The following is a 27,199-nucleotide window of genomic DNA, read 5'->3' on the forward strand; positions in this document are numbered from 1 at the left end:
CCTTTGAAGAGGGGGATGATCGCGGCAGCTTTCCAATCTTTGGGAATCTCAGATGATACGAAAGAGAGTTTGAACAGGCTAGTAATAGAGGTTGCAACAGTTTCGGCAGATAATTTTAGAAAAAGAGGATCCAGATAATGTAGCCCGGCTGATTTGTAGGGGTCCAGATTTTGCAGCTCTTTCAGAACATCAGCTCTCTGGATTTGGGTGAAGGAGAAATGGGGGAGGCTTGGGCAAGTTGCTGTGGGGGGTGCAGGGCTGTTGACCGGGGTAGGGGTAGCCAGGTGGAACACATGGCCAGCTGTAGAAAAATGCTTATTGAAATTCTCAATTATACTGGATTTATCAGTGGTGACAGTGTTTCCTAGCCTCAGTGCAGTGGGCAGCTGGGAGGAGGTGCTCTTATTCTCCATGGACTTTACAGTGTCCCAGAACCTTTTTGAGTTTGTGCTACAGGATGCACATTTCTGTTTGAAAAAGCTAGCCTTAGCTTTCCTAACTGCCTCTGTATATTGGTTCCTAACTTCCCTGAAAAGTTGCATATCACGGGGGCTATTCGATGCTAATGCAGTACGCCACAGGATGTTTTTGTGCTGGTCAAGGGCAGTCAGGTCTGGAGTGAACCAGGGGCTATATCTGTTCCTGGTTCAATTTTTTTTGAATGCAACATGCTTATTTAAGATGGTGAGGAAAGCACTTTTAAAGAATAACCAGGCATCCTCTACCGATGGGATGAGGTCAATATCATTCCAGGATACCCGGCCAGGTCGATTAGAAATGCCTGCTCGCTGAAGTGTTTTAGGGAGCGTTTGACAGTGATGAGGGGTGGTCGTTTGACCGCAGACCCATTACGGATGCAGGCAATGAGGCAGTGATCGCTGAGATCTTGTTTGAAAACAGCAGAGGTGTATTTGGAGGGCAAGTTGGTTAGGATGATATATATGAGGGTGCCCGTGTTTACGGATTTGGGGTGGTACCTGGTAGGTTCATTGATAATTTGTGTGAGATTGAGGGCATCTAGCTTAGATTGTAGGATGCCTGTGGTGTTAAGCATGTCCCAGTTTAGGTCACCTAGCAGCACGAACTCTGAAGATAGATGGGGGGCAATCAATTTACAAGCGGCAACGGTGAGAGACTTGTTTCTGGAAAGGTGGATTTTTAAAAGTAGAAGCTCAAATTGTTTGGGTACAGACCTGGATAGTAAGACAGAATTCTGCAGGCTATCTCTGCAGTAGATTGCAACTCTGTCACTTTCCTTTTTGGTCAAATAGCCTTTACACAGCCTGAAGGTGTGTTGGTCATTGTCCTGTTGAAAAACAAATGATAGTCCCACTAAGCGCAAACCATATTGGATGGCGTATCGCTGCAGGATGCTGTGGTAGCCATGTTTGTTAAGTGTGCCTTGAATTCTAAATAAATCACAGACAGTGTAACCAGAAAAGCACCCCCATGCTTCAAGGTGGGAACCACAGAAGCGGAGATCATCCGTTCAACTACTCTGCGTCTCACAAAGACATGGTGATTGGAACCAAAAATCTCAAATTTTCCGGAGTGACTGACCTTCATGTCTTAAAGTAATGATGGACTGACATTTATCTTTGCTGTTCTTGCCCTAATATAGATTTGGTCTTTTACCAAATAGGACTATTTTCTGTATACCACCCCTACCTTGTCACAACACAACTGATCGTCTCAAACGCATTAAGAAGGAAAGAAATTCCACAAATTAACTTTTAACAAGGCACACCTGTTAATTGAAATGCATTCCAGGTGACTACCACATGAAGCTGGTTGAGAGAATGCCAAGAGTGTGCAAAGCTGTCATCAAGGCAATGTGTGGCTACTTTGAAGAATCTCAAATATAAAATATATTTTGATTTGTTTAACACTTTTTTTTTGGTTACTACATGATTCCATATGTGTTGTTTCATAGTTCTGATGTCTTCACTATTACTCTACAATGTAGAAAATAGTACAAAATAAAGAAAACCCCTTCATTGAGTAGCTGTGTCCAAACTTTTGACTGGTACTGTGGTTTAGACAGGTTATGAAACTAAATTGAAACTGAAACTCTATTTGCTTAGTAAAGTTTGAGTTTCCTTAACTTCTTATGGATGGTGGCAGTATTGAGTAGCTTGGATGACTGACGTGCCCAGAGTAAACTGCCTGCTACTCACTCCCAGAAATTAAGATATGCATATTATTAGTAGATTTGGATAGAAAACACTCTGAAGTTTCTAAAACTGTTTGAATGATGTCTGTGAGTATATCAGAACTCATATGGCAGGCAAAAACCTGAGAAAAAATCCAAACAGGAAGTGGTCTGTAGGACTTCAATTAATTCCCTATCCAAACTACAGTGTCTGTGGGGTCATTTTGCACTTCCTAAGGCTTCCACTAGATGTCAACAGTCTTTAGAACCTTGTTTGAGGCCTCTACTGTAAAGTGGGGATGAATAAGAGCTCCTGGAGTCAGAACACTGCCAGCAGGGCATGAGCCTCAGGCATGCGCACTCACATGAGCGGTCGCTCAGTTCCATTGCATTTCTGAAGACAAAGGATTTCTCCGGTTGAAACTTTATTGCGGATTTACGATAAAAACATCCTAAAGATTGATTCTATACATCGTTTGACATGTTTCTACGAACTGTAATGGAAATTTTTGAGTTTTCGTCTGACATGCACGTCCTGCATTTGGATTTGTGAACTGAAGGCGCGAACAAAAAGGAGGTATTTGGACATAAAGGACGGACTTTATCGAACAAAACAAACATTTATTGTGGACCTGGGATTCCTGGGAGTGCATTCTGATGAAGATCATCAAAGGTAAGTGAATATTTATAATGCTATTTCTGACTATTGTTGACTCCAACATGGCGGATATATTGTTTGGCATGTTTTTGTGTCTGAGCGCCGTACTCAGATTATTGCTTTTTCGGTAAAGCTTTTTTGTAATCTGACACAGTGGTTGCATTAAGAAGAAGTTTATCTAAAGTTCCATGTATAACACTTGTAGTTTCATGAACATTTATGATGAGTATTTCTGTAAATTGATGTGGCTTTGCAAAATCACCGGATGTTTTGGAGGCAAAAGATTACTGAACATAACGCGCCAATGTAAACTGAGATATTTGGATATAAATATGAACTTTATCCAACAAAACATATATATTGTGTAACATGAAGTCATATGAGTGTAATCTGATGAAGATCATCAAAGGTTAGTGATTCATTTTCCCTCTATTTCTGCTTTTTGTGACTCCTATCTTTGGCTGGAAAATGGCTGTGTATTTGTGTGTGTAGGCGCTGACCTAACATAATCATATGGTTTGCTTTCGCCGTAAAGCCTTTTTGAAATCAGACACTGTGTTTGGATTAACAGAAGTAAGCTTTAAAATGGTGTATAATACTTGTATGTTTGAGGAATTTTAATTATGAGATTTTTGTTGTTTTGAATTTGCCGCCCTGCACTTTCACTGGCTGTCGTCATATCGATCTCGCTAACGGGATTCAAGCCATAAGAAGTTTTAAACATGGACATTCAGATATTCTCACGGAAAAAATCAATCGTTAAGGGGTTCCTTGTTTTCCATAGCACCTTTATTTAATGTCCAACCATTCCTGAGCAAATATTAAGTATTGTTATTCGTTGTCTGTATACATACAACACTTCCACAGTAACTTCTGATCTTATGGAGTCTCGTAAATACCAAAGACTATAAAAACACTATGCATGTTCAAGAAAACTGACACCAAAACTGGTTGTCAAAAGCCATTACTGTATCATACTACTGTTATGAACAAGATCTCTTCATTGATAGTAAACACACATACAATCCCTTCGCTCCCATTAGTACTGTTCAGTTTGTGCTTTGGTCTTTTACAGGATCTCCCATTTCATTAGTGTTGTCATGATCACAGGTGCACTTCCACTTGAGAATAGTTGGGAATAAACAAGGATTCTTTCCGATCCGGAAGACAAAGGTTAAACTAAGCAATAGCAATACATGCTTTTTCCCCCTCATATACAAACTGCTTTTATAAAAGTGCATGGTAATGAATACATGGAAATATTAGTGTTTTTTAAAGTATTATATTCTCTTTGATCTGAAGCAGTATAAATTTGGAATGTTGTTGTCTTTCTGCTGTGGTTAGCAACAGTTCATCTCCAGGGGGCGAGGTCAGTGAGAGCATGACAGAGGCTGCAGCAGGTTGGAGTTTGTATGCCCTCGGTGATGACCTCTTTGTGGCCCCTGTGTTACCACTTGCCAGGGATGGGCACCCCGCACTCGTACCATCCCACGAAGGGATGTGGCGTACGCCGGCCGATAGGTCCAAAGTTGACTGGCTCCTGCCTGTATGAGCGATAGTAACCTGCACAGGGGAGGACCGGCAGTGTTGTAATGCATTATGAATAGATGTAACACATTTTTAATGCTTTGTTAGAGGATTTTGACTGTTTCTATTCAGCCTAGAACAAGGATATTATGTTATTTTACCTTGTGCTGTGGGCAGATATGTTGAGAGGCTGGGGGAGCCTGTCCTCCCGTCTAGGTAAGAGTCTACAAACTGGCAGTGGTCCTCCCCATGGCCGAATGTGTCTGCTACACTGTAGAACATTTCTGGAAGGAGAGCGAGAGAGACAGAGATGGGAGAGCCATCAATGGTTAACAACAGAACACACTCTCACACAATATTCCATTATGTAATGAGGCCACAGAGCCCCAAAACCATAAAACACCCAGTAGCATAGGGAAGAGACGTAAAGAAAGGGTGTGATTAATATACATGTAGTGAAAGAGTGAGAGAATGAAAGGGAGAGCGAGAGGGGGTGGTAGTGAAAGAAGAACGGGAAAGCGTAAGGGAGAGAAATGGTGGTGAGATTATAAGAGAGAGAAAAATAGGAGAAACTGTAAAGCAACTTGAATTGATCCAAGACTTGAACTTGAGAGAGAGAAGGATATAAAGGAGGAGAGGAAGGTGAAAGTAACATCAGTAGTACCTTTCAGCCCATCTCCCATAAAGATTTTGTATCTCAGCGAGTTGCACAGGACCACGCCCACAAACTTTCTGTACCAGGTTCTCTTGACGTACTGGCTGCCCTTACAGGCACTGTGCTGGGGGTTGAATCTGAAGGAGAAGGGGATCCAGATAGGCTCTCCACCTAGAGGAAGGCAGGTAGCCTAGTGGTTAAGACCCTTGGGCTAGTCGGCAGGGATTGGTTTGAATCCCTGCCGACTAGGTGAAAAATCTGTCTGTGCCCTTGAGGAAGGCACTTAACCCTAGTTGTTCTGGATAAGTGTGTCTTCTAAATAACTACATTTTAAAAGTGTCTGCTAAATGGCATATATTACATAACCACTAAACTGTTGCAGTGAAGGTTGAGCTCTCAGCATGTCCTTAATGACAGTCCCTCCTGATCTAACAGAGTGCTTACTTAATGCTACACTCACAAAGCTAGTCAGTAATACCTACTCTCAACCTGTCAGTTCTAACAGAGCTAGTCAAGACTAACTAATCAACTGCTCTTCCCTCTAGGTGACTCAACGGTTAACACGTCAACTTTTACTGCATTTTTGTTTTCATTTCAGCAATTTACCATCTGTGATGTGATAGATGCCTTGCTTAAGTTCAGCAATTTACCATCTGTGATGTGATAGATGCCGTGCTTAAGTTCAGCAATTTACCATCTGTGATGTGCTAGATGCCTTGCTTAAGTTCAGCAATTTACCATCTGTGATGTGATAGATGCCTTGCTTAAGTTCAGCAATTTACCATCTGTGATGTGATAGATGCCTTGCTTAAGTTCAGCAATTTACCATCTGTGATGTGATAGATGCCTTGCTTAAGTTTGATGTAAACAAATTGAGTGGAGCTGATATGCTTGATCCATTGTTGCTGCTACTCTCTGTCACCCTGATTGCTGAATCATTACTTTCAACCTGGCGATTATATCTGGTACTATCCCCAACGTGGCCCATGTACTCCCCCTTCAGGTGGTGCTGACCCTTGTGACCTAAATAATGATCACCCTATTTCTAAGCTTTCTGCCTAGCTAAAATATAATAATCCTTGATTAATTCTCAGCTAAGATCTTTCTTATCTTTGAAATATATTCCAAATGTACATCAGTTGTGTTTTAGACCAGGTCATAGCACTATCTCTGCTGCATCCCTAGTTATAAATCCTGTGGTTAATTGTATGGATAAAAGGCTACATTGTGCTGCCCTCTTCAATGACCTGTCAAAGGCTTTCAATACTGTTAATCACTCACTGCTAATTCAGATGCTTTCCTCAATTGGCCTAGACCAGGCTGCACGTAACTGGTTTAAAAATTACTTGACAGATGTGTCAATGTGTATCTACTCAATGTCTATATACTGATGATGTTAAATCAGGTTTCCTGGACATTACTAAAGGTGTCCCACAAGGGTTGATTTGGGGTCCTGTAATTTTTACATTAACAATATCGACTTGTCTGTAAAAATTTTTTACCTGCACTTGTATGCCAATGATAATGTTATGTATGCTATTGCCCCCACAGTTGACAAGGCTCTATCTGAACTACAGTCTGCCTTCATTGTATTACAGAAAAACTTTATTGACCTGAAATTAGTATTGAATGCATGTAAAAGTAAGTATATGTTGTTCTCTAGAGCACATCAAAATAACTGATGATTTAAGCATGTACTTTGGATGGTGTCTATATTGATTGTGTCCCTGCTTACAAGTATCTGGGCATCTGAATAGATGAAAAGCTATCTTTTAAAAAGCATAATGACGAGTTAGTTTAGAAGATGAGAATAAAAATGGGCTTCTTTTATAGAAATAGGTCCTGCCTCTCAATAAATAGTAGAAATCAGATTATTCAGTCGATGTTCCTATCGGTCCTAGACTATGGCGACATCATCTATATGAATGCAGCTGCCACTTCATTAAAGCCGTTAGATGCAGTTTATTATAGCTCACTGTGCTTTATTACGGGCGACAATTTTAGTACTCATCACTGCATTCTCTACCGGAACGTTGGTTGGCCCTCTTTGATGTCACGTAGGTTGATACTTTGCTATGTTTTCATATTTTTTTCATATATATATTTTTAACCCCTTTTTCTCTCCAATTTTGTGGTATCCAATTGGTAGTTACAGTCTTGTCTCATCGCTGCAACTCTCGTAAGGACACGAGAGAGGCGAAGGTCAAGAGCCATGCGAAACACGACCCAACAAAGCCACACTGCTTCTTGACACAATGCCCGCTTAACCCAGAAGCCAGCCACACCAATGTGTCGGAGGAAACACCGTACACCTGGTGACTGTGTCAGCATGCATGCGCCCGGCCCGCCACAGGAGTCGCTAGAGCATGATGGGACAAAGACATCCCTGCTGGCCAAACCCTCCCCTAACCCGGACGATGCTGGACCAATTGTGGGTATCCCGGTCGAGGCCGGCTGCAACAGAGCTTGGACTCAAACCAGGATCTCTAGTGGCACAGCTAGCACTGTGATGCAGTGCCTTAGATCACTGAGCCACTCGGGAGGCCAGGTTTTAATTTATAAAGCCTTTTTACAAAAGTCTCACTGTATCTAACATCTTTACTGAACTTTAGACATGCGAGTTACCACACCTGGTCTCAGGGATGCTAGCTCTGGAAATTCCTTTGGTCTCTAATGAGTTAGGTAAATCAGCTTAGAGTTTTTTTGCACTTTATTTGTGGAACAATTTTCAAAATGTTCTGAAAAGTTGATATTTTGGTGCCTTTAGGCCAATTCAGAACGCTGATTAAGGACCTTTTTACTAATGAATGTCTTTGTTTTTCATGACCGTGTTTCTTTCTTTCTTTCTGCTTGCATTTTGTATTTTTATTTTGATGTGTCTATTCTGTAATTTATGTAATTCAGGGCTCATCTGTAAAATAGACTCAACCTGTCAGTTCTCACAGAGCTCGTCAAGACTAACTACACTCAACCTGTCAGTTCTCACAGAGCTGGTCAAGACTAACTACACTCAACCTGTCAGTTCTCACAGAGCTGGTCAAGAATAACTACACTCAACCTGTCAGTTCTCACAGAGCTGGTCAAGACTAACTACACTCAACCTGTCAGTTCTCACAGAGCTGGTCAAGACTAACTACACTCAACCTGTCAGTTCTCACAGAGCTGGCCAAGACTAACTACACTCAACCTGTCAGTTCTCACAGAGCTGGTCAAGACTAACTACACTCAACCTGTCAGTTCTCACAGAGCTGGTCAAGACTAACTACACTCAACCTGTCAGTTCTCACAGAGCTGGTCAAGAATAACTACACTCAACCTGTCAGTTCTCACAGAGCTGGCCAAGACTAACTACACTCAACCTGTCAGTTCTCACAGAGCTGGTCAATAATAACTACACTCAACCTGTCAGTTCTCACAGAGCTGGTCAAGACTAACTACACTCAACCTGTCAGTTCTCACAGAGCTGGTCAAGACTAACTACACTCAACCTGTCAGTTCTCACAGAGCTGGCCAAGACTAACTACACTCAACCTGTCAGTTCTCACAGAGCTGGTCAAGACTAACTACACTCAACCTGTCAGTTCTCACAGAGCTGGTCAAGAATAACTACACTCAACCTGTCAGTTCTCACAGAGCTGGTCAAGACTAACTACACTCAACCTGTCAGTTCTCACAGAGCTGGTCAAGACTAACTACACTCAACCTGTCAGTTCTCACAGAGCTGGGCAAGAATAACTACACTCAACCTGTCAGTTCTCACAGAGCTGGGCAAGAATAACTACACTCAACCTGTCAGTTCTCACAGAACTGGTCAAGAATAACTACACTCAACCTGTCAGTTCTCACAGAGCTGGGCAAGAATAACTACACTCAACCTGTCAGTTCTCACAGAACTGGTCAAGAATAACTACACATCCCCTTTATTAACAGTTTTCACTATGCCAGTCTCCTTTTCAGATACACAGCAAATTGTGCATAGCACCCAAGGGAAAGGGTAGGAAGGGGTGAGAGGGGAGGGAGTGAACGAGCACCTGCCCTCCTCATCCCCCCTCTTCGAAATACCTGACTGACTCTCTTAATTAAAAACAATAAATACCAAAACTGTGCTTTGGCATCGTTTTACCACTATGGATGTCTGCCAAGTCCAGTGTATGTCAGTGTAGGTGCATGCAGCCTTTGGTATGCCCCAGACTGTTAACTCCTCACCAGCTCTCTCCAACTGTCACTTCGAGTTTCTTCAAATGACCTGACTAGAGCAATGTAGGCCAACATGTTTTGTCAATATTGTTAGAGTAAGAGTAACATATGAGACATTTCGATACAACTCACCGGGCGGCCGTTCAATAAGAAGAGGGTCATCTGAAAAACAGAAAACGTTAAAATGAGAGACATGACCTGGAACAGAATTCATACATAACCTAAAAAACAGTATGATACGGACAGGTATATGTGGCCTTAGTAGATCTAGGATCAGCAAACCTATTTCCAATCCCAGAACCACAACCATTTGCAGACACAAAGCAAAACTGACCCTAGAACAGTATTTAGCAACCTCACCTAATACTCATACAGACCTGATTCAGTGACATAGGTGAGCGTATCGCTAACCGGTCCCAGCCCAAAGACATTCTTTGCCTGGACTTTGAAGTAGTACCTGAGGTAAAAACCAACCAAGACAAAATAGTGTGTATTAGAGATAGCCATTATTACAGGCGTTACAGAGGCCAGGTCTCTGTTGCCACATGGAAGATGTTTAGACCCTAATGACTATAGCAGATGGCTGGAAGGGAGGCAGCACTCGACTCCTGCACCGTCAGAAAGGAGAGAGGGAGGCACACTATAGCAGATGGCTGGGAGGCAGCACTCGACTCCTGCACCGTCAGAAAGGAGAGAGGGAGGCACACTATAACAGATGGCTGGGAGGCAGCACTCGACTCCTGCACCCTCAGAAAGGAGAGAGGGAGGCACACTATAACAGATGGCTGGGAGGCAGCACTCGACTCCTGCACCATCAGAGAGGAGTGAGGGAGGCAGATTTAAGAGAATACTGTTTTTATGTTCCTATAGCAGGGAGAAAGAGAGAAAGAAAGAGGGGGAATAGGGTAGATTGAAAGAGGGGGAATTAAGGAGAGAGGAAGAGTGAGTGAGAGAGAGGGAAGGAGAGAGAGGGAGGAAGAGAAAGACCTCAAAGCAGCAATTTCACAAAGAGAGCATTTCTATATGACACAACGTCCCTCCTGACCAATATAAAGCAGACTTTGAGCTCTGGGCCCGCATCCACAAAGCAACTCAGAGTAGGAGTGAGGATCTAGGATCAGTTTGACATTTTAGATCATAACGAATGAGAAAAAAATATCTATTATATATTATATTGTCAGATCCTAGATCAGTACTCTTACTCTGAGACACTTTAGTCTCAATGTGTTTTAAATACAGTGTAGGAATTATTCAATCGCCTCAGATTCAAAACAACACCGTGAGACAAGACTCTGAGGGTTTGCAATCTTTTCCATACCGTGGACAATGTGTGTGTGTGTGTGTGTTCTCCCTCCACTTCAGGGTTACGTACAGTAACTTGACGGTCCACTAATTTGCACCCAAACCCTTTAACGAGAGAGAGAGAGATTCTCATATAACTTTTCTCTATATACCTTGACTTCCTATCTGGAGTTGTCTGTCTTGTATGTAGGAGAGTTTCATGCCTTATAGTCCTTTAGTGAGCAGCATTCCTCACCCTGTGCATATTAAGCAGACCGATGTCTAGGTAGTGTAGGATTGCTGCATTTGTGTGTGTGTGTGTGTGTGTGTGTGTGTGTGTGTGTGTGTGTGTGTGTGTGTGTGTGTGTGTGTGTGTGTGTGTGTACGTGTGTCTATGTGAAGACATATGTCTATGAGGTGTAGACTACTACCCCCCACACACACACGTAGTGTTGCTTCAGTGCAGAGAAACTGAAATGTATACACGTCCTCAGATTTCTCCTTACATACAGCCAGCTCCAAGCAGCGTAGACCCTCAGTCAGCCTGGCTCAGTTCAACCTTTCATGGACAATTATAAAGCGTCAATCACTCTACCCGCCTTTTGCACATAAAGTTTTTACTCATACGCACACACACACACACAGACACAGATGTACACACACACATCCACCCATACACAAGTCATATGCACAGACACACATGCACACAGACACATACACACACACACAAACCACAGGGCAAAAGCTAACGCATGTTCAGTAGGCTTCTAAATTCCGAAGTTATGAATTTAGGAACATCTGTCTCTGTGTGTGCGTGCATGTGCGTGTCCGCAGATGAGCGTTTGAGATAGTGTGTGTGTGATGTTCGTGGGAAAACTCAGCATGTGTGTGTGTGACAGAGACAAATGTACTGTTGTGTGTAAGACTACATGTGTCTGCCTGTGCATGTCTAACACCTGAGCGTGAACCTTTGGCTCGGGTATGAACCTTTGGCTCGGGTATGAACCTTTGGCTCGGGTATGAACCTTTGGCTCGGGTATGAACCTTTGGCTCGGGTATGAACCTTTTGCTCGGGTATGAACCTTTGGCTCGGGTATGAACCTTTGGCTCGGGTATGAACCTTTGGCTCGGGTATGAACCTTTGGCTCGGGTATGAACCTTTGGCTCGGGTATGAACCTTTGGCTCGGGTATGAACCTTTGGCTTGGGTCTGGCTGTCAGAAGGAGGGGAAAGGTCTGGACAGCCCATATCCTAACTAACTTGCCTAGTTAAATAAAGGTTGAATAAATAATATATATAAACCTGTCCCCCTTACCAACTGTAACCTTGGAAACACATAACCTTGTGTATGGTACAGAGCTGTGTGTGTGTCTGTGTGTGTTTGTGTGTGTGTGTGTCTGTATGTGTCTGCCCATCACTGAGCTGGTCAGGTTTCCCGCTTATGATGTATTGACACACCTGCTCTGCATGAACTGTTTTCTGCTGTATAACACCCCCCCCTCTCTTTCTCTCTCTCTCTCTTTCTCTCTCTCTCTCTCTCTCTGTCTCGCTCTCTCTTTCTCTTTTTTGCCTCTTTCTCTCTCATGTGAGAATGAATGTCATGTGTAATATTAACCCTGGATACAGAGTTATGGAGTGTTTAAGGTTGAAGTTGTGTGCGTTTTTTACCTCTGTGGAGCTGAATAGACTGGGAGAGTGTGAGAGAGAAACAGGTACATAGAGAGAGAGAAACAGGTAGAGAGAGAGATAGGGAAAGAGAGAGAAACAGGTAGAGAAAGAGAGAGAGAGGGAAACAGGTGCATAGAGAGAGAGAAACAGGCAGAGAGAGAGAGAGAGTGATAGAAAGAGAGAGAGAAAGAAAGAGAGAGAAACAGGTACATAGAGAGAGAAAGAAAGGAACATCGATAAAGAGGGTGATAGTTTATTTGGACTGGCTAATCACGAAAGGTCAGTGGTTCAAGCACAGTGTAGGCTGCTCACTCCATGAGCATACAGTCGAGCTACCAAGAACTCATTAGCATCCAAACGTTGTCATCTCCGTTCACATTGCACAGAGCAAAATGGCAAATCTGACCCAGAAACAAAGAGTTTATTTTGGGTCAACTCTTTTCAGCGAACTGGGTCCAATTCTAAAATAGTATCCATGACCTTTTTATATATTACATTTGAGAGAAAATAGCAACAGCCTCCCTAGGTTTGTATGTTAAGAGATGTTTTCATACGCTTCTTTAGAAAGCTGCAACCTATAACCCATAAGGAACACAGCCCTACATCATAACAGTGCTACGTGTTTTATCGTGTGTGTGTGTGTGTGTGTGTGTGTGTGTGTGTGTGTGTGTGTGTGTGTGTGTGTGTGTGTGTGTGTGTCTGGCGCTGGTGTCTGCTGTATGTACATTCCCGTGTGAGTCTCAGTGGAGTATCTCAGCACGTTGTTTTCAGGATGATTTCAACGTGTTTTCAAACCTGCCTCTATCCAGTCAGCTCTGATTTACATCACTCTGAGGGCTTATTCACTTAAATAAGCATTACAATACCACGCTCTGCTGGTCTCTGACTGGGCCTGATAACACAACTGTAAATACACAACCATAGAATTACACACAGATACAGTGTACACATGTTGTGTGTCTAACATCACTGAGACCTACTGGGAACAATAATCATATAAACACACATTCCAATATCCTGTAGCTCTGAACACTTACACACAGACGCAAACACGCAGCCAAACACCTGCACAGACTGCACACAAATCGGTATAGAATCTATGAAATCTATAAAATCTCTCAAATCCTTTGTTTGTGTATCCGGTCCCTCGCGTAAGATTATACCCAGAGTTTGAACATTGAATACACAACACACACACACACGCACGCACGCACACACACACACACACACACACACACACACACACCACACACACACACACACACACACACACACACACACACACACACACACACACACACACACACACACACACACATTCTCACCTGGAGTTGGGTTTGAGGTTCTCTATAGCCAGGTGTGTGCCGCTGGAAGTGCTGGAGGACCATCTGTTGTTGAGGATGTCATCATATGAGGCGCTGTGGACCATGTAGCCTGCAGGGGTTACACACAGGGCAAGGGTCAGGGGTAAAGGTCACCAGAGGTTACAGAAGAGAGACAGATCCATTTTGAAGTTTAAGAAAGAGGTGGCCATCTTGTTAGTGTGGTCTGAGGTCTGAGGTTTCAGAGGAAAGATTTTCATTTTAGAGGAGAGTGATTGGAGCCAGGAGAACAATCCCAACTAATGTTAAAGGTATCAGTGGTTTTAAACTAGAGACAGCCTCAGTAAGTCACATTGTGGATCTGCCAACCACTACTCATACCGAGCCTCTCTGTTTCTCACCTCTTCTTTTGCCTCTGCTCTCTCTCGCACACAGGAGCGTAATCCTCCATAAAGCCCCAGGCCAGTGTGTGAGTCGAGAGTTCATGGAATGCTCAGATCATGCCACTCAGCCAGTGGAAACTCTACGAGCGCCAGGCTCACCGCTTCCCGCCACATCAAGCCACGATGTGTTCCTATTGAATGTTTTAGGACCTAATATTTTTGCTGGAGCCTGGACAACACAGCTGGCTCAAGATTCTGTTGTTCCCTCTTTCTCTCCCACTATTGCAGCCTGTCACTCACTTCTTCTCCTTCTCTCCTCCTTTAATTTTCTCTCACCCCTGCTCTCCCTCTGTTTCTTTCCTCTGCTCATTTTGCTGATAATTGAGAGAAGACAGGAACTGTAGAATATGATAACAAATAGCCCAGTGATTATACTAAACAATATGAATGAATTCCTCTGCTCATTTTGCTGATAATTGAGAGAAGACAGGAACTGTAGAATATGATACCAAATAGCCCAGTGATTATACTAAACAATATGAATGAAAGACAGGTGAAGAGGAGAGGGGGATAAGTACCACAATTTGCAACACATCTGGAAAACCACATGAGAGAGAAAGAGCGAGATCGGAAAGCAAGTGATAGGGGTGTGGAGAGAGAGAGCGAGAAAGGGGGGGTGGGGGTGGTCAAGTACAGCCTCCTTTACAGTAAACAAAACTCTATGATGTCTGAAACATCGGGGTCGGGCGAGTCCCTAAAATCTAACTAGCAGCTCACTAGTACATCAACAACCAGTTAGATTATTTGTGCTGACCAGCTGTGATCCTTTGAAAAGCACAACAAATGGGTCAGGAAAGAAAAGTTGAAGTCAGACTAAGTGCACACTAACTGCTTGAAGCACTGACAGAATACTCTTGACACACTTACATTGTATTTACAGGACTAGCAAGCTGCTAGTCACCCTGCGTGACATTGTGGTCCACTCCCCTGACACCATGTTTTCCTTTAGTGGGATGGCCCAGTCCAGTCCACTCACCTGACACCATGTCGTCCTTCAGGGGGATGGCCCAGTCCAGGATGACGAACGAGTGACAGCCTTCCATGGCGACCACGGTGATGTTGTGGGGCTTGTTCTTGGGCGGCTGTTTCTGATTGGAGGCCAGGCTGTCTTTCTTGAACAGGCTCTCTAAGACGTCCACCTGGAGGTATTCCAGAGCCTCCGTCAGAGAGCACGGAGCACCCGGATCCTTCTGGATGAAGTTCACGTACGGAGCTGTAGGGAGGGATGGCAGTGGAGGGGGGGTTGGCAGGAAGGGATGGGAGTGGAGGGGGGGTAGGAGGGAGGGGAGAGGAGAGGGGATGGCAGGGAGGGATGGGAAAGCAGGAAGATGGTTGATCAATTATGTGAAATTTTTGCTGGTTTTACGTCCCAATCAAGAAACCCTTTGGGAGAGCACCAGTTTTTGTTGGACAAAACACTAGTGTTCTTTACTGAACACTAAAACAAATTTGTTAATACAAGAAGGAAATGTTGCAACATCTGCTGGTGGACAATAAAGTCTCATATGACAATATTTGGCAACAATCTATTGTGTTTAGAAGCCAGTCCATGAGAGTCTCTCTGTTAGTCAGGAGTTCAGGAGAAGTAAGACTGGGTGTTTTTGAGTAGTATAACGGGTTGTGTGAGACCTCCAGTCCCTTCTTTCCTCCTCTTTGGGTGATTCTCTGTCTGTGTCTGTCTGTATTTCCCTCGTTCTCTGTGTCAGTGGGAGCTAGTGCCAGATAGATCCATACACAGCTGTGAACACTTGCAGAACTCCCAGAATTCCCAGCCTGATTGGGCTGCCGATGGGAATGGACATTTGGCTGGACTCCTCACCACATGACTTGGCACAGACACAGTCAGAGGCACAAGCCAATAGGGCCACACGTGTCACTGTCCTCACCGGCTTCTCGTCTCCTTTTTTCAGACACTTTTTAGAAGTCAATAGAGTTGTACTCATTTCACCTTCATCTAATACTGTCCTTACAGACACACATCTGGACATATATGGCTCTGGTCTATACAGTCTTCACATACACTGATGTGTCTGTCCTTGTATGTTCTCTTCTATATGTATACAAGTGTCTGTTTCCACATGGTATCTAATTTTTTTTTATCTGAACATGTCTATCCTATAGTCTTTCTATATCTGTGTTTTGATCTACTGTATTCTGAGGAAGCAGATGTTGTCACACCCTGATCTGTTTCACCTGTCTTTGTGCTCGTCTCCACCCCACACCAGGTGTCTACCATCTCCCCTCATTATCCCCTGTCTATTTATACCTGTGCTCTCTGTTTGTCTGTTGCCAGTTCGTTTTGTTCGTCAAACCTACCTGTGTTCTTCCTCCTTGCTCCTGCCAGATTCTAGTTCCTGTTTTCTAGCTTTCCCGCTTTTGACCATTCTGCCTGCCCTGACCCTGAGCCTGCCTGCTGTTCTGTACCTTGTCACACCACACATTTTTTTTCTCAAGATGACGTAGCAGTCAGGCGTCTTTGTCTTTGTCTTGTCGTGTCCAGTATATATATCTTTATATCTTTTTTCTTCACATATATTTTTAAAACTATTTTTCTTAACCCCAACTTCAACATACTTTCAAGCAACCCGCCTCACCCAATGTGGTATGGATCTGCTATTTTCTTTACTTTAGAACCGGAACCCCCAACAGAAGCTAGCCAGCTAACCTAATTACTAGCTAGTAGTCAGCTAGCCACTGCTAGCGGTCATCAGCTAACCTTTAGCCCGGACAACTCCTGCCAGTCTGCACAGCATGATTCAACCCAGAGCTTATCATACTCCTTTTTCTCCATATCACCAGATTCCTACCGCAAGCTCTGAACCTCTTCACTTGGATCATCACAGCTTGCTAGCTGCTATCCGATTGGCTTCTCCTGGCTAACGTCTCTGTCCCGAAGCAAGCACCAATTAGCCTGGAGCTAGCCTATACTAGGCCCATCTCCCGGCTAGCTGAAGAGGTCCATCAGCCACTCCTTGGGCTACAATACCTATTTTGCCAATTGGCCTGGACCCCTTCTATTGCCGATACGGAGCCCCGCCGATCCATCACGACTGGTCTGCCGACGTAACCACACGAGGGGGGCTACAACAGTCTTCTTCCGTCGCAACGTCCCTCTAAGGCCCTTCTGCTACCCTGCTAGCCCCGGCCCACTAGCTGTCTGAATCGCAATGTCTCCAGCCCGTCCAGCTACTCATTGGACCCTATGACCACTCGGCTACTCATGCCTCTCCCTAATGTCAATATGCCTTGTCCATTGCTGTTTTTGTTAGTGATTATTGTCTAATTTCACTGTAGAGCCTCCAGCCCTGCTCAATATGCCTTAGCTAACCCTCTTGTCCCACCTCCCACACATGCGGTGACCTCACCTGGTTTAATTGATGTCTCTAGACATCACTCAATGCCTAGGTTTACCTCAACTGTATTCACATCCTACCATTCCTTTGTCTGTACATTATGCATTGAATCTATTCTAAAATTAAAATGTTGAACCAGGAACAGATATAGCCCGTGGTTCACTCCAGACCTGACTGCCCTTGAAATGCACAAAAACATCCTGTGGCGTACGGCATTAGCATCGAATAGCCCCCGCGATATGCAACTTTTCAAGGAAGTTAGGAATCAATATACACAGGCAGTTTGGAAAGCAAAGGCTAGCTTTTTCAAACAGAAATGTGCATCCTGCAGCACAAACTCTAAAAAGTTCTGGGACACTGTAAAGTCCATGGAGAATAAGAGCACCTCCTCCCAGCTGCCCATTGCACTGAGGCTAGGAAACACTGTCACTACTGATAAATCCACAATAATTGAGAATTTCAATAAGCATTTCTCTACGGCTGGCCATGCTTTCCACCTGGCCACCCCTAACCTGGTCAACAGCCCTGCACCCCCCACAGCAACTTGCCCAAGCCTCCCCCACGTGTCCTTCACCCAAATCCAGATAGTTGATGTTCTGAAAGAGCTGCAAAATCTGGACCCCTACAAACCAGCAGGGCTAGACAATCTGGACCCTCTCTTTCTAAAATGATCAGCCGAAACTGTTGCAACCCCTATTTCTAGCCTGTTCAAACTCTCTTCGTATCGTCTGAGATCCCCAAAGATTGGAAAGCTGCCGCGATCATCCCCCTCTTCAAAGGGGGAGACACTCTAGACCCAAACTTCTATAGACCTATATCTATCCTAGCCTGCCTTTCTAAGGTCTTTGAAAGCCAAGTTAGCAAACAGATCACCGACCACTTCGAATCCCACTGTACCTTCTTCGCTATTCAAGATGGTCATGGGTGCACCTCAGCCATGCTCAAGGTCCTAAACGATATCATAACCGCCATCGATAAGAGACAATACTGTGCAGCTGTATTCATCGACCTGGCCAAGGCTTTCGACTCTGTCAATCACCACATTCTTATCGGCAGACTCAACAAGCTTGGTTTCTCAAATGACTGCCTCGCCTGGTTCACCAACTACTTCTCAGATAGAGTTCAGTGAGTCAAATTGGAGGGCCTGTTGTCCGGACCTCTGGCAGTCTCTATGGGGGTGCCACAGGGTTCAATTCTCGGGCTGACTCTTTTCTCCGTATACATCAAGGATGTTGCTCTTGCTGCTGGTGATTCTCTGATCCACCTCTACGCAGACGATACCATTCTGTATACTTCTGGCCCTTCTTTGGACACTAAAGCAAAGAAGGGCCAACAAAGCCTCCTTCACTCATGCTGCCAAACATACCCTCGTAAAACTGACTATCCTGCCGATCCTTGACTTTGGCGATGTCATTTACTCCATTTACTCCAACACTCTACTCAACAAATTGGATGCAGTCTATCACAGTGCCATCCGTTTTGTCACCAAAGCCCCATATACTACCCACCATTGCGACCTGCATGCTCTTGTTGGCTGGCACTCACTTCATATTCGTCGCCAACCCACTGGCTCCAGGTCATCTATAAGTCTTTGCTAGGTAAAGCCCCGCCTTATCTCAGCTCACTGGTCACCATAGCAGCACCCACCCGTAGCACGTGCTCCAGCAGGTATATTTCACTGGTCACCCCCAAAGCCAATTCCTCCTTTGGCCGCCTTTCCTTCCAGTTCTCTGCTGCCAATGACTGGAACAAATTGCACAAATCACTGAAGCTATCTTCCTCACTAACTTTAAGCTCCAGCTGTCAGAGCAGCTCACAGATCACTGCACCTGTACATAGTCCATCTGTAAATAGCCCACCCAACTACCTCATCCTCATACTGTATTTATTTATTTATCTTGCTCCTTTGCACCCCAGTATCTCTACTTGCACATTTGTCTTCTGCACGTCTATCACTCCAGTGTTTAATTTCTATATTGTAATTATTTCGCCACTATGGCCTATTTATTGCCTTACCTCCCTTATCTTACCTCATTTGCACACACTGTATATAGACTTTTTTCTCTATTGTGTTATTGACTGTATGTTTGTTTATTCCATATGTAACTCTGTGTTGTTGTCTGTGTCGCACTGCTTTGCTTTATCTTGGCCAGGTTTCAGTTGTAAATGAGAATTTGTTCTCAACTTGCCTACCTGGTGAATAAAAAAAAAATAATAAAACACTGGATTATTGGCTGTTCTGGACCTTTTGGACTCTGATCTGGATTACTGACCTCTGCCTGCCTTTGACCTGTCGTTTTGCCTGCCCCAGTTCTAGTAATAAACTTTTGTTACTTCGACACTGTCTGCATCTGGGTCTTCCCTAAAACGGAATATAGTGCTTATAATTTTAAATCCCTTTTGTAACACTCCATTGACATGCATAATAAGCTCTGTATGAGTCTTCAGATAACACACTGCTTGACCACGTGTCTGTCTATGCAGAGGAACCCAATGCCCTTTGGCTGGCGCCAGTACAGTTGACATGATGGGTCAATTGTACAGTTTCCTGTCCTGCATTTTTTTGCTGTCTTTGGGCGGCTTGACCAATCCTTTGATAAACAGATCTACATGAGCAGCAGCTATCACATCAGAGAGAGGGAGACAGACAGACAGACAGACAGACAGACAGACAGACAGACAGACAGACAGACAGACAGACAGACAGACAGACAGACAGACAGACAGACAGACAGACAGACAGACAGACAGACAGACAGACAGACAGACAGACAGACAGACAGACAGACAGACAGACAGACAGACAGACAGACAGACAGACAGACAGACAGAGACAGCGAAAGAGCGAGAGAGAACCCTAGATAGAAGAATGGTGGACGTGTCAGAAAGCTGGCTGTGGTGTTGGATCTGAAATATTAAACTAATAAATACGAGAGAGGATGTCTCTGTGTCAGGCCAACAGGGACCTCTCCTCTCACTGCTGATATCAGCGGGTTTCATATTATTTCATTATTTCACTGCTATTTTTGTTCTATTTCATTCTGTTCAAGGATTTCTTTCATGGATGTAATGAGCTTCAGATGTGTTTGCTGTGCGGCCGCCGGCCTTGGCTCACAGGATTGTCACGGAAACTGTTTAACTGGATTAGAAGACCTGAATCAGGGGCAAATGATGGTGGAGCATCAAGCTTGTAATAACATTGTAATAATATGGTCAATTAGCAGACTTTTTCCCAAAGCTGTGAACACATAGGCCTACAGCATATTCAGTGAACATGGCTATGGTGTTGCAAGCATCATGCACCAACCAAACAATTGGAAGTAATTAATTTCCAATTGGTGGTACTGTCTAGCTAGTAGCCCTGCTTCCAAGGCATTCCAATGAGCCAGACACATTCCAAACGGAGGTCCTCATAGTGAACAATAGCAGCTAACACTGCTGTTACTGGTACCTGTTGGTTAGGGTACTGTCCAACCATGCCACATCTACACAGTCACATGGGAGATGAGTGAGGGGCGCTCCCTGGTGACTCAGCAGGAATGTACGCATCATCATTATGAGCCCAAAGATCACCAAGAGGCTCCTTTATTAGAGACAAGAGGAGGGAGAGGGTGACGAGGGTATTAGAGGTGTTGTTTATATTCATGTTTTGTGGGGTTTTTTCAGAGTGTTTTTCCAGCCAGAGGAGTGGATGGAGGAGATAGGGGGGAGATCAAAGTACGCACATTAGACAGCGGGACCCTTCAGAACACTCACTGGCCTCAGCTGACATAACAGCTTTCTGTGTCCTCGGTACACTCTTAGAAAAAAAAGGTACTATCTAGAACCTAAAATGGTTCTTCAGATGTCCCCATAGGATAACCCTTGAAGAACCCTTTTTGGCTTCAGGTAGAACCATTTGGGTTCCATGTAGGACCCTTTCCACAGAGGGACAGCCGAAGAAACCTTTTGGAACTCTTTCTTCTAAGAATGTAGGGATGGGCATTTGACATTTGTTGACTGTTCAAATACTTGCATGTTTATTTTTTTGAGTAATTAGAGTACTCAGAATGGAAAATATACTGAACAAAAATATGAACGCAACATGCAACAATTTCAACAATTTTACTGAGTTACAGTTCATATAAGGAAATCGTTAATTTAAATGAAATAATTAGCGATTGGTGGGCTTGGGATGGCATAGGCCCACCCATTTGGGAGCCAGGCCAGAGTTTCCCCCCACAAAATAGCTTTATTACAGACAGAAATACTTCTGTTTCATCAGGTGAAGAAGCCGGATGTGGAGATCCATGGTCTGCGATTGTGAGGCCAGTTGAACGTACTACTAAATTCTCCAACTTTGGAGGCGGCTTATGGTAGAGATATGAACATTCAATTATCTGGCAACAGCTCTGGTGGACATCCCTGCAGTCAGCATACCAATTTCATGCTCTCTCAAAACTTGAGACATCTGTGGCATTGTGTTGTGTGACAAAACTGCACATTTTATAGTGGCACCTGTGTAATGATAATGGTGTTTAATCAGCTTCTTGAAGCTCCACGACTGTCAGGTGGATGGATTATCTTCACAAAGGAGAAATGCTCACTAACAGGGACGTAAACAAATGTGTGCACAACATTTATTTGAGAGAAATAAGCTTTTTGTCAATACGGAACATTTCTGGGATCTTTCAGTTCATGAAACATGGGACCAACTCTTTCTATGTTGCATTTATATTTTTGTTCAATGTATATATGTTTTTAGAACAGAAAGGCAAGGCCTGCAATGGAAAAAACATGTGCATTTATCTATAAATTATTTTACACCATTTTAAAGATAAACTTCTCGTTAATCTAACCACATTGTCCGATTTCAAAAAGGCTTTACGGCGAAAGCATAAAATTAGATTATGTTAGGACATAAACTTCACAAGAAACACCACACAGCCATTTTCCAAGCAACTAGATGCATCACAAAAACCCAAAACACAGCTAAATGAAGCACTAACCTTTGACGATCTTCATCAGATGACACTCCTAGCACATTATGTTACACAAGACATGTATGTTTTGCTCGATAAAGTTCATATTTATATCCAAAAACAGCATTTTACATTGGCGCGTAATGTTGAGAAATGTTTTCCCTCCAAACCTGCCGGTGAATGAGCACAATGAGCACACATATTACAGAAATACTCATCATAAACTTTGATCAATAAAGAAGTGTTATGCACAGAATTATAGATACACTTCTCCTAAATGTAATCGCTTTGTCAGATTTCAAAAAAGGTTCAAGGCGAAAGCACAATTTGCAATAATCTGAGTACAGCCCAGATGACACTAACAACTAGCAAACAGAAACCCGCCATCTTGGAGTCAATAAAACTAAGAATTTACATTATAAATATTCACTTACCTTTGATTATCTTCATCAGAAGGCACTCCCAGGAATCCCAGCTCCACAATAAATGTTCGATAAAGTTCATATTTATTTCCAAATAATCCATTTTGTTCACACGTTAGGTTCACTATCCAAATCCACTACCCGCGTGCTCACTTAGTCCAGATGAAAAGTCAAAAAAGTTATACTACAATTTGTAGAAACATGTCAAACGATGTATATTATCAATCTTTAGGTTGTTTTTATCATATACCTTGAATAAAATCCCACCTATCCGTTCTCTTTAGCAGTGAATATGAACTCAGCTCGCTCCCAAGTCATTGTGCGTGACTTGAGCCCATGCCTTATAATGGGACACCAGTTTACCACAGATGTTATTCCCTTCAAATTCACCATAGATTCTTCAAACACCGTTCTAAAGACTGCTTCTACTGGAAGCTTTAGGAAGTGCAAAATGAACCCTAAGTCACTGTATACAGTCAAGGCAATCACTTGAAAGGACTACAAGCACCAGACTTCCCACTTCCTGCTTGACTTTTTCTCAGGTTTTTGCCTGCCATATGAGTTCTGTTATACTCACAGACACCATTCAAACAGTTTTAGAAACTTCAGAGTGTTTTCTATCCAAATCTACTAATAATATGCATATTGTAGTTTCTGGGACAGAGTAGTAACCTGTTTAAATTGGGTACGTTTTTCATCCGGCCGTGAAAATAGTGCCCCCTAGCCCTAAGAGGTTTTAAGCGAAACTTCCAAACAAAAAGAAACAAACAATCAACGAACCGTGACATCAGAGGTGCAACATGCACTAACTCAAAACAACATCCCACAAAGAAGGTGGAAACAGGGAACCCTTAAGTATGATCCCCAATTAGAGACAACAAACCTCAGCTGCCTCTAATTGGGAACCATACCAAGAGCACCAACATAGAAATAATAAACCTAGAACACCCCCTAGTCACGCCCTGACCTACTATACCATAGAGAACCAAGGGCTCTCTATGGTCAGGGTGTGACAGTACCCCCCCCAAAGGTGCGGACTCTGGCCGCAAAACCTGAAACCAACTGGGGAGGGTGGGGGGGGTGATTAGTGTCGGTGGCGGCTCTGGTGCAGGTAGTAGCCCCCGCCCAGACCCCGGATCTGGCCATGGCGCCGGGCTGAACGCAGTGCCTGGACTGGGCACCGGCGCAGAAGAAGGCTCCGGCCATGGAGCAGGACTGGACACCGTGCCTGGACATCGGCGCAGAGGAAGGCTCCCGCCATGGAGCGGGACTGGACATCGTGGGAGGTTCCGGACTGTGGACCGTCGCAGGAGGTTCCGGACTGTGGAGTGTCGAGGAGATTCTGGACTGTGGACCATCGCAGGAGGTTCCGGACTATGGACCGTCGTAGGAGGTTCCGGACTGGGGACCGTCGTAGGAGGTTCCGGACTGTGGACCGTCGTAGGAGGTTCCGGACTGTGGACCGTCGTAGGAGGTTCTGGACTGTGGACCATCGTAGGAGGTTCCGGACTGTGGACCGTCGTAGGAGGTTCCGGACTGTGGACCATCGCCGGACGCTCTGGACTGTGAACCATCGCCGGACGCTCTGGACTGTGAACCGTCGCCGGAAGCTCTGGACTGGAGACCGTCGCCGGAGCGCTGGACTGGGGACCATCGCCGGAAGCTCTGGACTGGGGACTGTCGCCGGAAGCTCTGGACTGGGGACCGTCGCCGGAGCGCTGGACTGGGGACCGTCGCTGGAAGCTCTGGACTGGGGACCGTTGCCGGAAGCTCTGGACTGGGGACCGTCGCCGGAAGCTCTGGACTGGGGACTGTCGCCGGAAGCTCTGGACTGGGGACCGTTGCCGGAAGCTCTGGACTGGGGACGGTCGCCGGAAACTCTGGACTGGGGACCGTTGCCGGAAGCTCTGGACTGTTGATGCGTATTGGAGGCCTAGTGCGTGGAGCCGGTACAGGTGGCATCAGACTGGTGACACGCACTTCAGGGCGAGTGCAGGGAGCAGGCACAGGACATGCCGGACTGGGGAGGCGCACTGGAGGCCTGATGCGTGGGACCGGCACAGGTTGCACCAGACTGGTGACACGCTCTTCAGGGCGAGTGTGAGGAGCAGGCACAGGACATGCCGGACTGGGGAGGCGCACTGGAGGCCTGATGCGTGGGACCGGCACAGGTTGCACCGGACTGGTGACACGCTCTTCAGGTCAAGTGTGAGGAGCAGGCACAGGATATGCTGGACTGGGGAGGCGCACTGGAGGCCTGATGTGTGGGACCGGCACAGGTTACACCGGACTGGTGACACGCTCTTCAGGGCGAGTGTGAGGAGCAGGCACAGGACGTGCCGGACTGGGGAGACGCACTGGAGGCCTGATGTGTGGGACCGGCACAGGTTGCACCGGACTGGTGACACGCTCTTCAGGGCGAGTGTGAGGAGCAGGCACAGGACATGCCGGACTGGGGAGGCGCACTGGCAGCCTGATGCGTGGGACCGGCACAGGTTGCACCTGACTGGTGACACGCTCTTCAGGGCGAGTGCGAGGAGCTGGCACAGGACATACTGGGTTGTGGAGGCGGACTGGAGACCTGGTGCGTAGGGCCGGCACAAATTGTACCGGAACAATGACACACTTTGCACGGCAGGTGCGGGGAGCTGGCACAGGACGTACTGGGCTGTGGAGGCACACTGGAGACCTGGTGAGTAGAGCTGGCACAAATTGTACCGGAACGATGACACACTTCGCACGGCGAGTGCGGGGAGCTGGCACAGGACGTACTGGGCTGTGGAGGCGCACTGGAGACCTGGTGCGTGGAGCCGGCACAGTTTTTACCAAACTGCTGGCATGCTCCTCAGGACGAGTACGGAGAGCTGACTCAGGTGGCATCAAACATATAACACGCTCCTTAGAGCGAATGTCGTGCATCATACAACAACACAACAACTCTCTCATTTCTCTCTCCAATTTCTCCATCAACTCACTGACGGTTTCTGACTCTCTCTGTTCCCTCTCCGTTCACTCTCCTCCAATTTCTCCCACTTCTCCCAGATCGGCTCTGGTTCGCTCCTCGGCTCCACCGACCACCCCGTGTGCCGGCTGTCCTTTGGGCTTTCCTTCTGGCCGCGAACCCCAGCGTCGTCGCTGTCCTCCCTTCTCTCGTTGCGTCTTCCGCCAAGGAAGGGTTTCGTATCCTCTCATGTCCTCCCAAGTCCAAAACTTCCTCACCTCATGTTCACGTTGCTTGGTCCTTTGTTGGTGGGATATTCTGTCACGATCGTCGTAATGAACGGACCAAGACGCAGCGTGATTAAAGTTCCACATATTTATTTAAGCGAAACTTCCAAACAAAAAGAAACAAACAATCAACGAACCGTGACATCACATGCACTAACTCAAAACAACATCCCTCAAAGCAGGTGGAAACAGGGAACCCTTAAGTATAATCCCCAATTAGAGACAACGAACCTCAGCTGCCTCTAATTGGGAACCATACCAAGAGCCCCAACATAGAAATAATAAACCTAGAACACCCCCTAGTCACTCCCTGACCTACTATACCATAGAGAACCAAGGGCTCTCTATGGTCAGGGCATGACAACCAGTGCACAACAATCGCTAATTTATCATAACCATTACAGATAACAAATCCCAATCACTAAATTGCCCAATATAAACTCAGCAAAAAAAGAAACGTCATCTCACTGTCGACTGCGTTTATTTTCAGCAAACTTAACATGTGTAAACATTTGTATGAACATAACAAGACTCAACAACTGAGACATAAACTGAACAAGTTCCACAGACATGTGACTAACAGAAATTGAATAATGTGTCCCTGAACAAAGGGGGGGTCAAAATCTAAAGTAACAGTCAGTATCTGGTGTGGCCACCAGCTGCATTAAGTACTGCAGTGCTTCTCCTCCTCAACGACTGCACCAGATTTGCCAGTTCTAACTGTGAGATGTTACCCCACTCTTCCACCAAGGCACCTGCAAGTTCCCGGACATTTCTGGGGGGAATAGCCCTAGCTCTCACCCTCCGATCCAACTGGTCCCAGACGTGCTCAATGGGATTGAGATCCGGGCTCTTCGCTGGCCATGGAAGAACACTGACATTCCTGTCTTGCAGGAAATCACACACAGAATGAGCAGTATGACTGGTGGCATTGTCATGCTGGAGGGTCATGTCAGGATGAGCCTACAGGAAGGGTACCACATGAGAGAGGAGGATGTCTTCTCTCTAACGCACATCGTTGAGATTGCCTGCAATGACAACAAGCTCAGTCCAATGATGCTGTGACACACCGCCCCAGACCATGACGGACCCTCCACCTCCAAATCGATCCCGCTCCAGAGTACAGGCCTCGGTGTAACGCTCATTCCTTTGACAATAAAAGCGAATCCAACCATCACCCCTGTTGAGACTAAACCACGACTCGTCAGTGAGGAGCACTTTTTGCCAGTCCTGTCTGGTCCAGCGAAGGTGGGTTTGTGCCCATAGGCGACGTTGTTGCCGGAGATGTCTGGTGAGGACCTGCCTTACAACAGGCCGACATGGCCTCAGTCC

General features: G+C 45.2%; 1 protein-coding gene across 1 annotated transcript in view; it reads right to left on the bottom strand.

The window, feature by feature from the left end:
• Positions 1 to 3,577: 3,577 nt before the first annotated feature.
• The window catches only part of fndc1 (fibronectin type III domain containing 1), a 201,016-nt gene continuing 177,394 nt past the window's right edge, over positions 3,578 to 27,199 (bottom strand). Inside the window, exons 15-21 of the mRNA XM_082976974.1 lie at positions 14,880 to 15,116; positions 13,464 to 13,572; positions 9,567 to 9,646; positions 9,322 to 9,351; positions 5,002 to 5,163; positions 4,499 to 4,621; positions 3,578 to 4,373 (exon numbers count right to left, since the gene is read on the bottom strand). Of these exons, the coding sequence (XP_082833100.1) occupies positions 4,258 to 4,373; positions 4,499 to 4,621; positions 5,002 to 5,163; positions 9,322 to 9,351; positions 9,567 to 9,646; positions 13,464 to 13,572; positions 14,880 to 15,116 (857 nt within the window). The 3' untranslated portion in view covers positions 3,578 to 4,257. The remainder of the gene's footprint in view (positions 4,374 to 4,498; positions 4,622 to 5,001; positions 5,164 to 9,321; positions 9,352 to 9,566; positions 9,647 to 13,463; positions 13,573 to 14,879; positions 15,117 to 27,199) is intronic.

Source organism: Salmo salar, chromosome 06, assembly GCF_965601325.2.
Source record: "Salmo salar chromosome 06, fSalSal1, whole genome shotgun sequence".
NCBI lineage: Eukaryota > Metazoa > Chordata > Actinopteri > Salmoniformes > Salmonidae > Salmo > Salmo salar.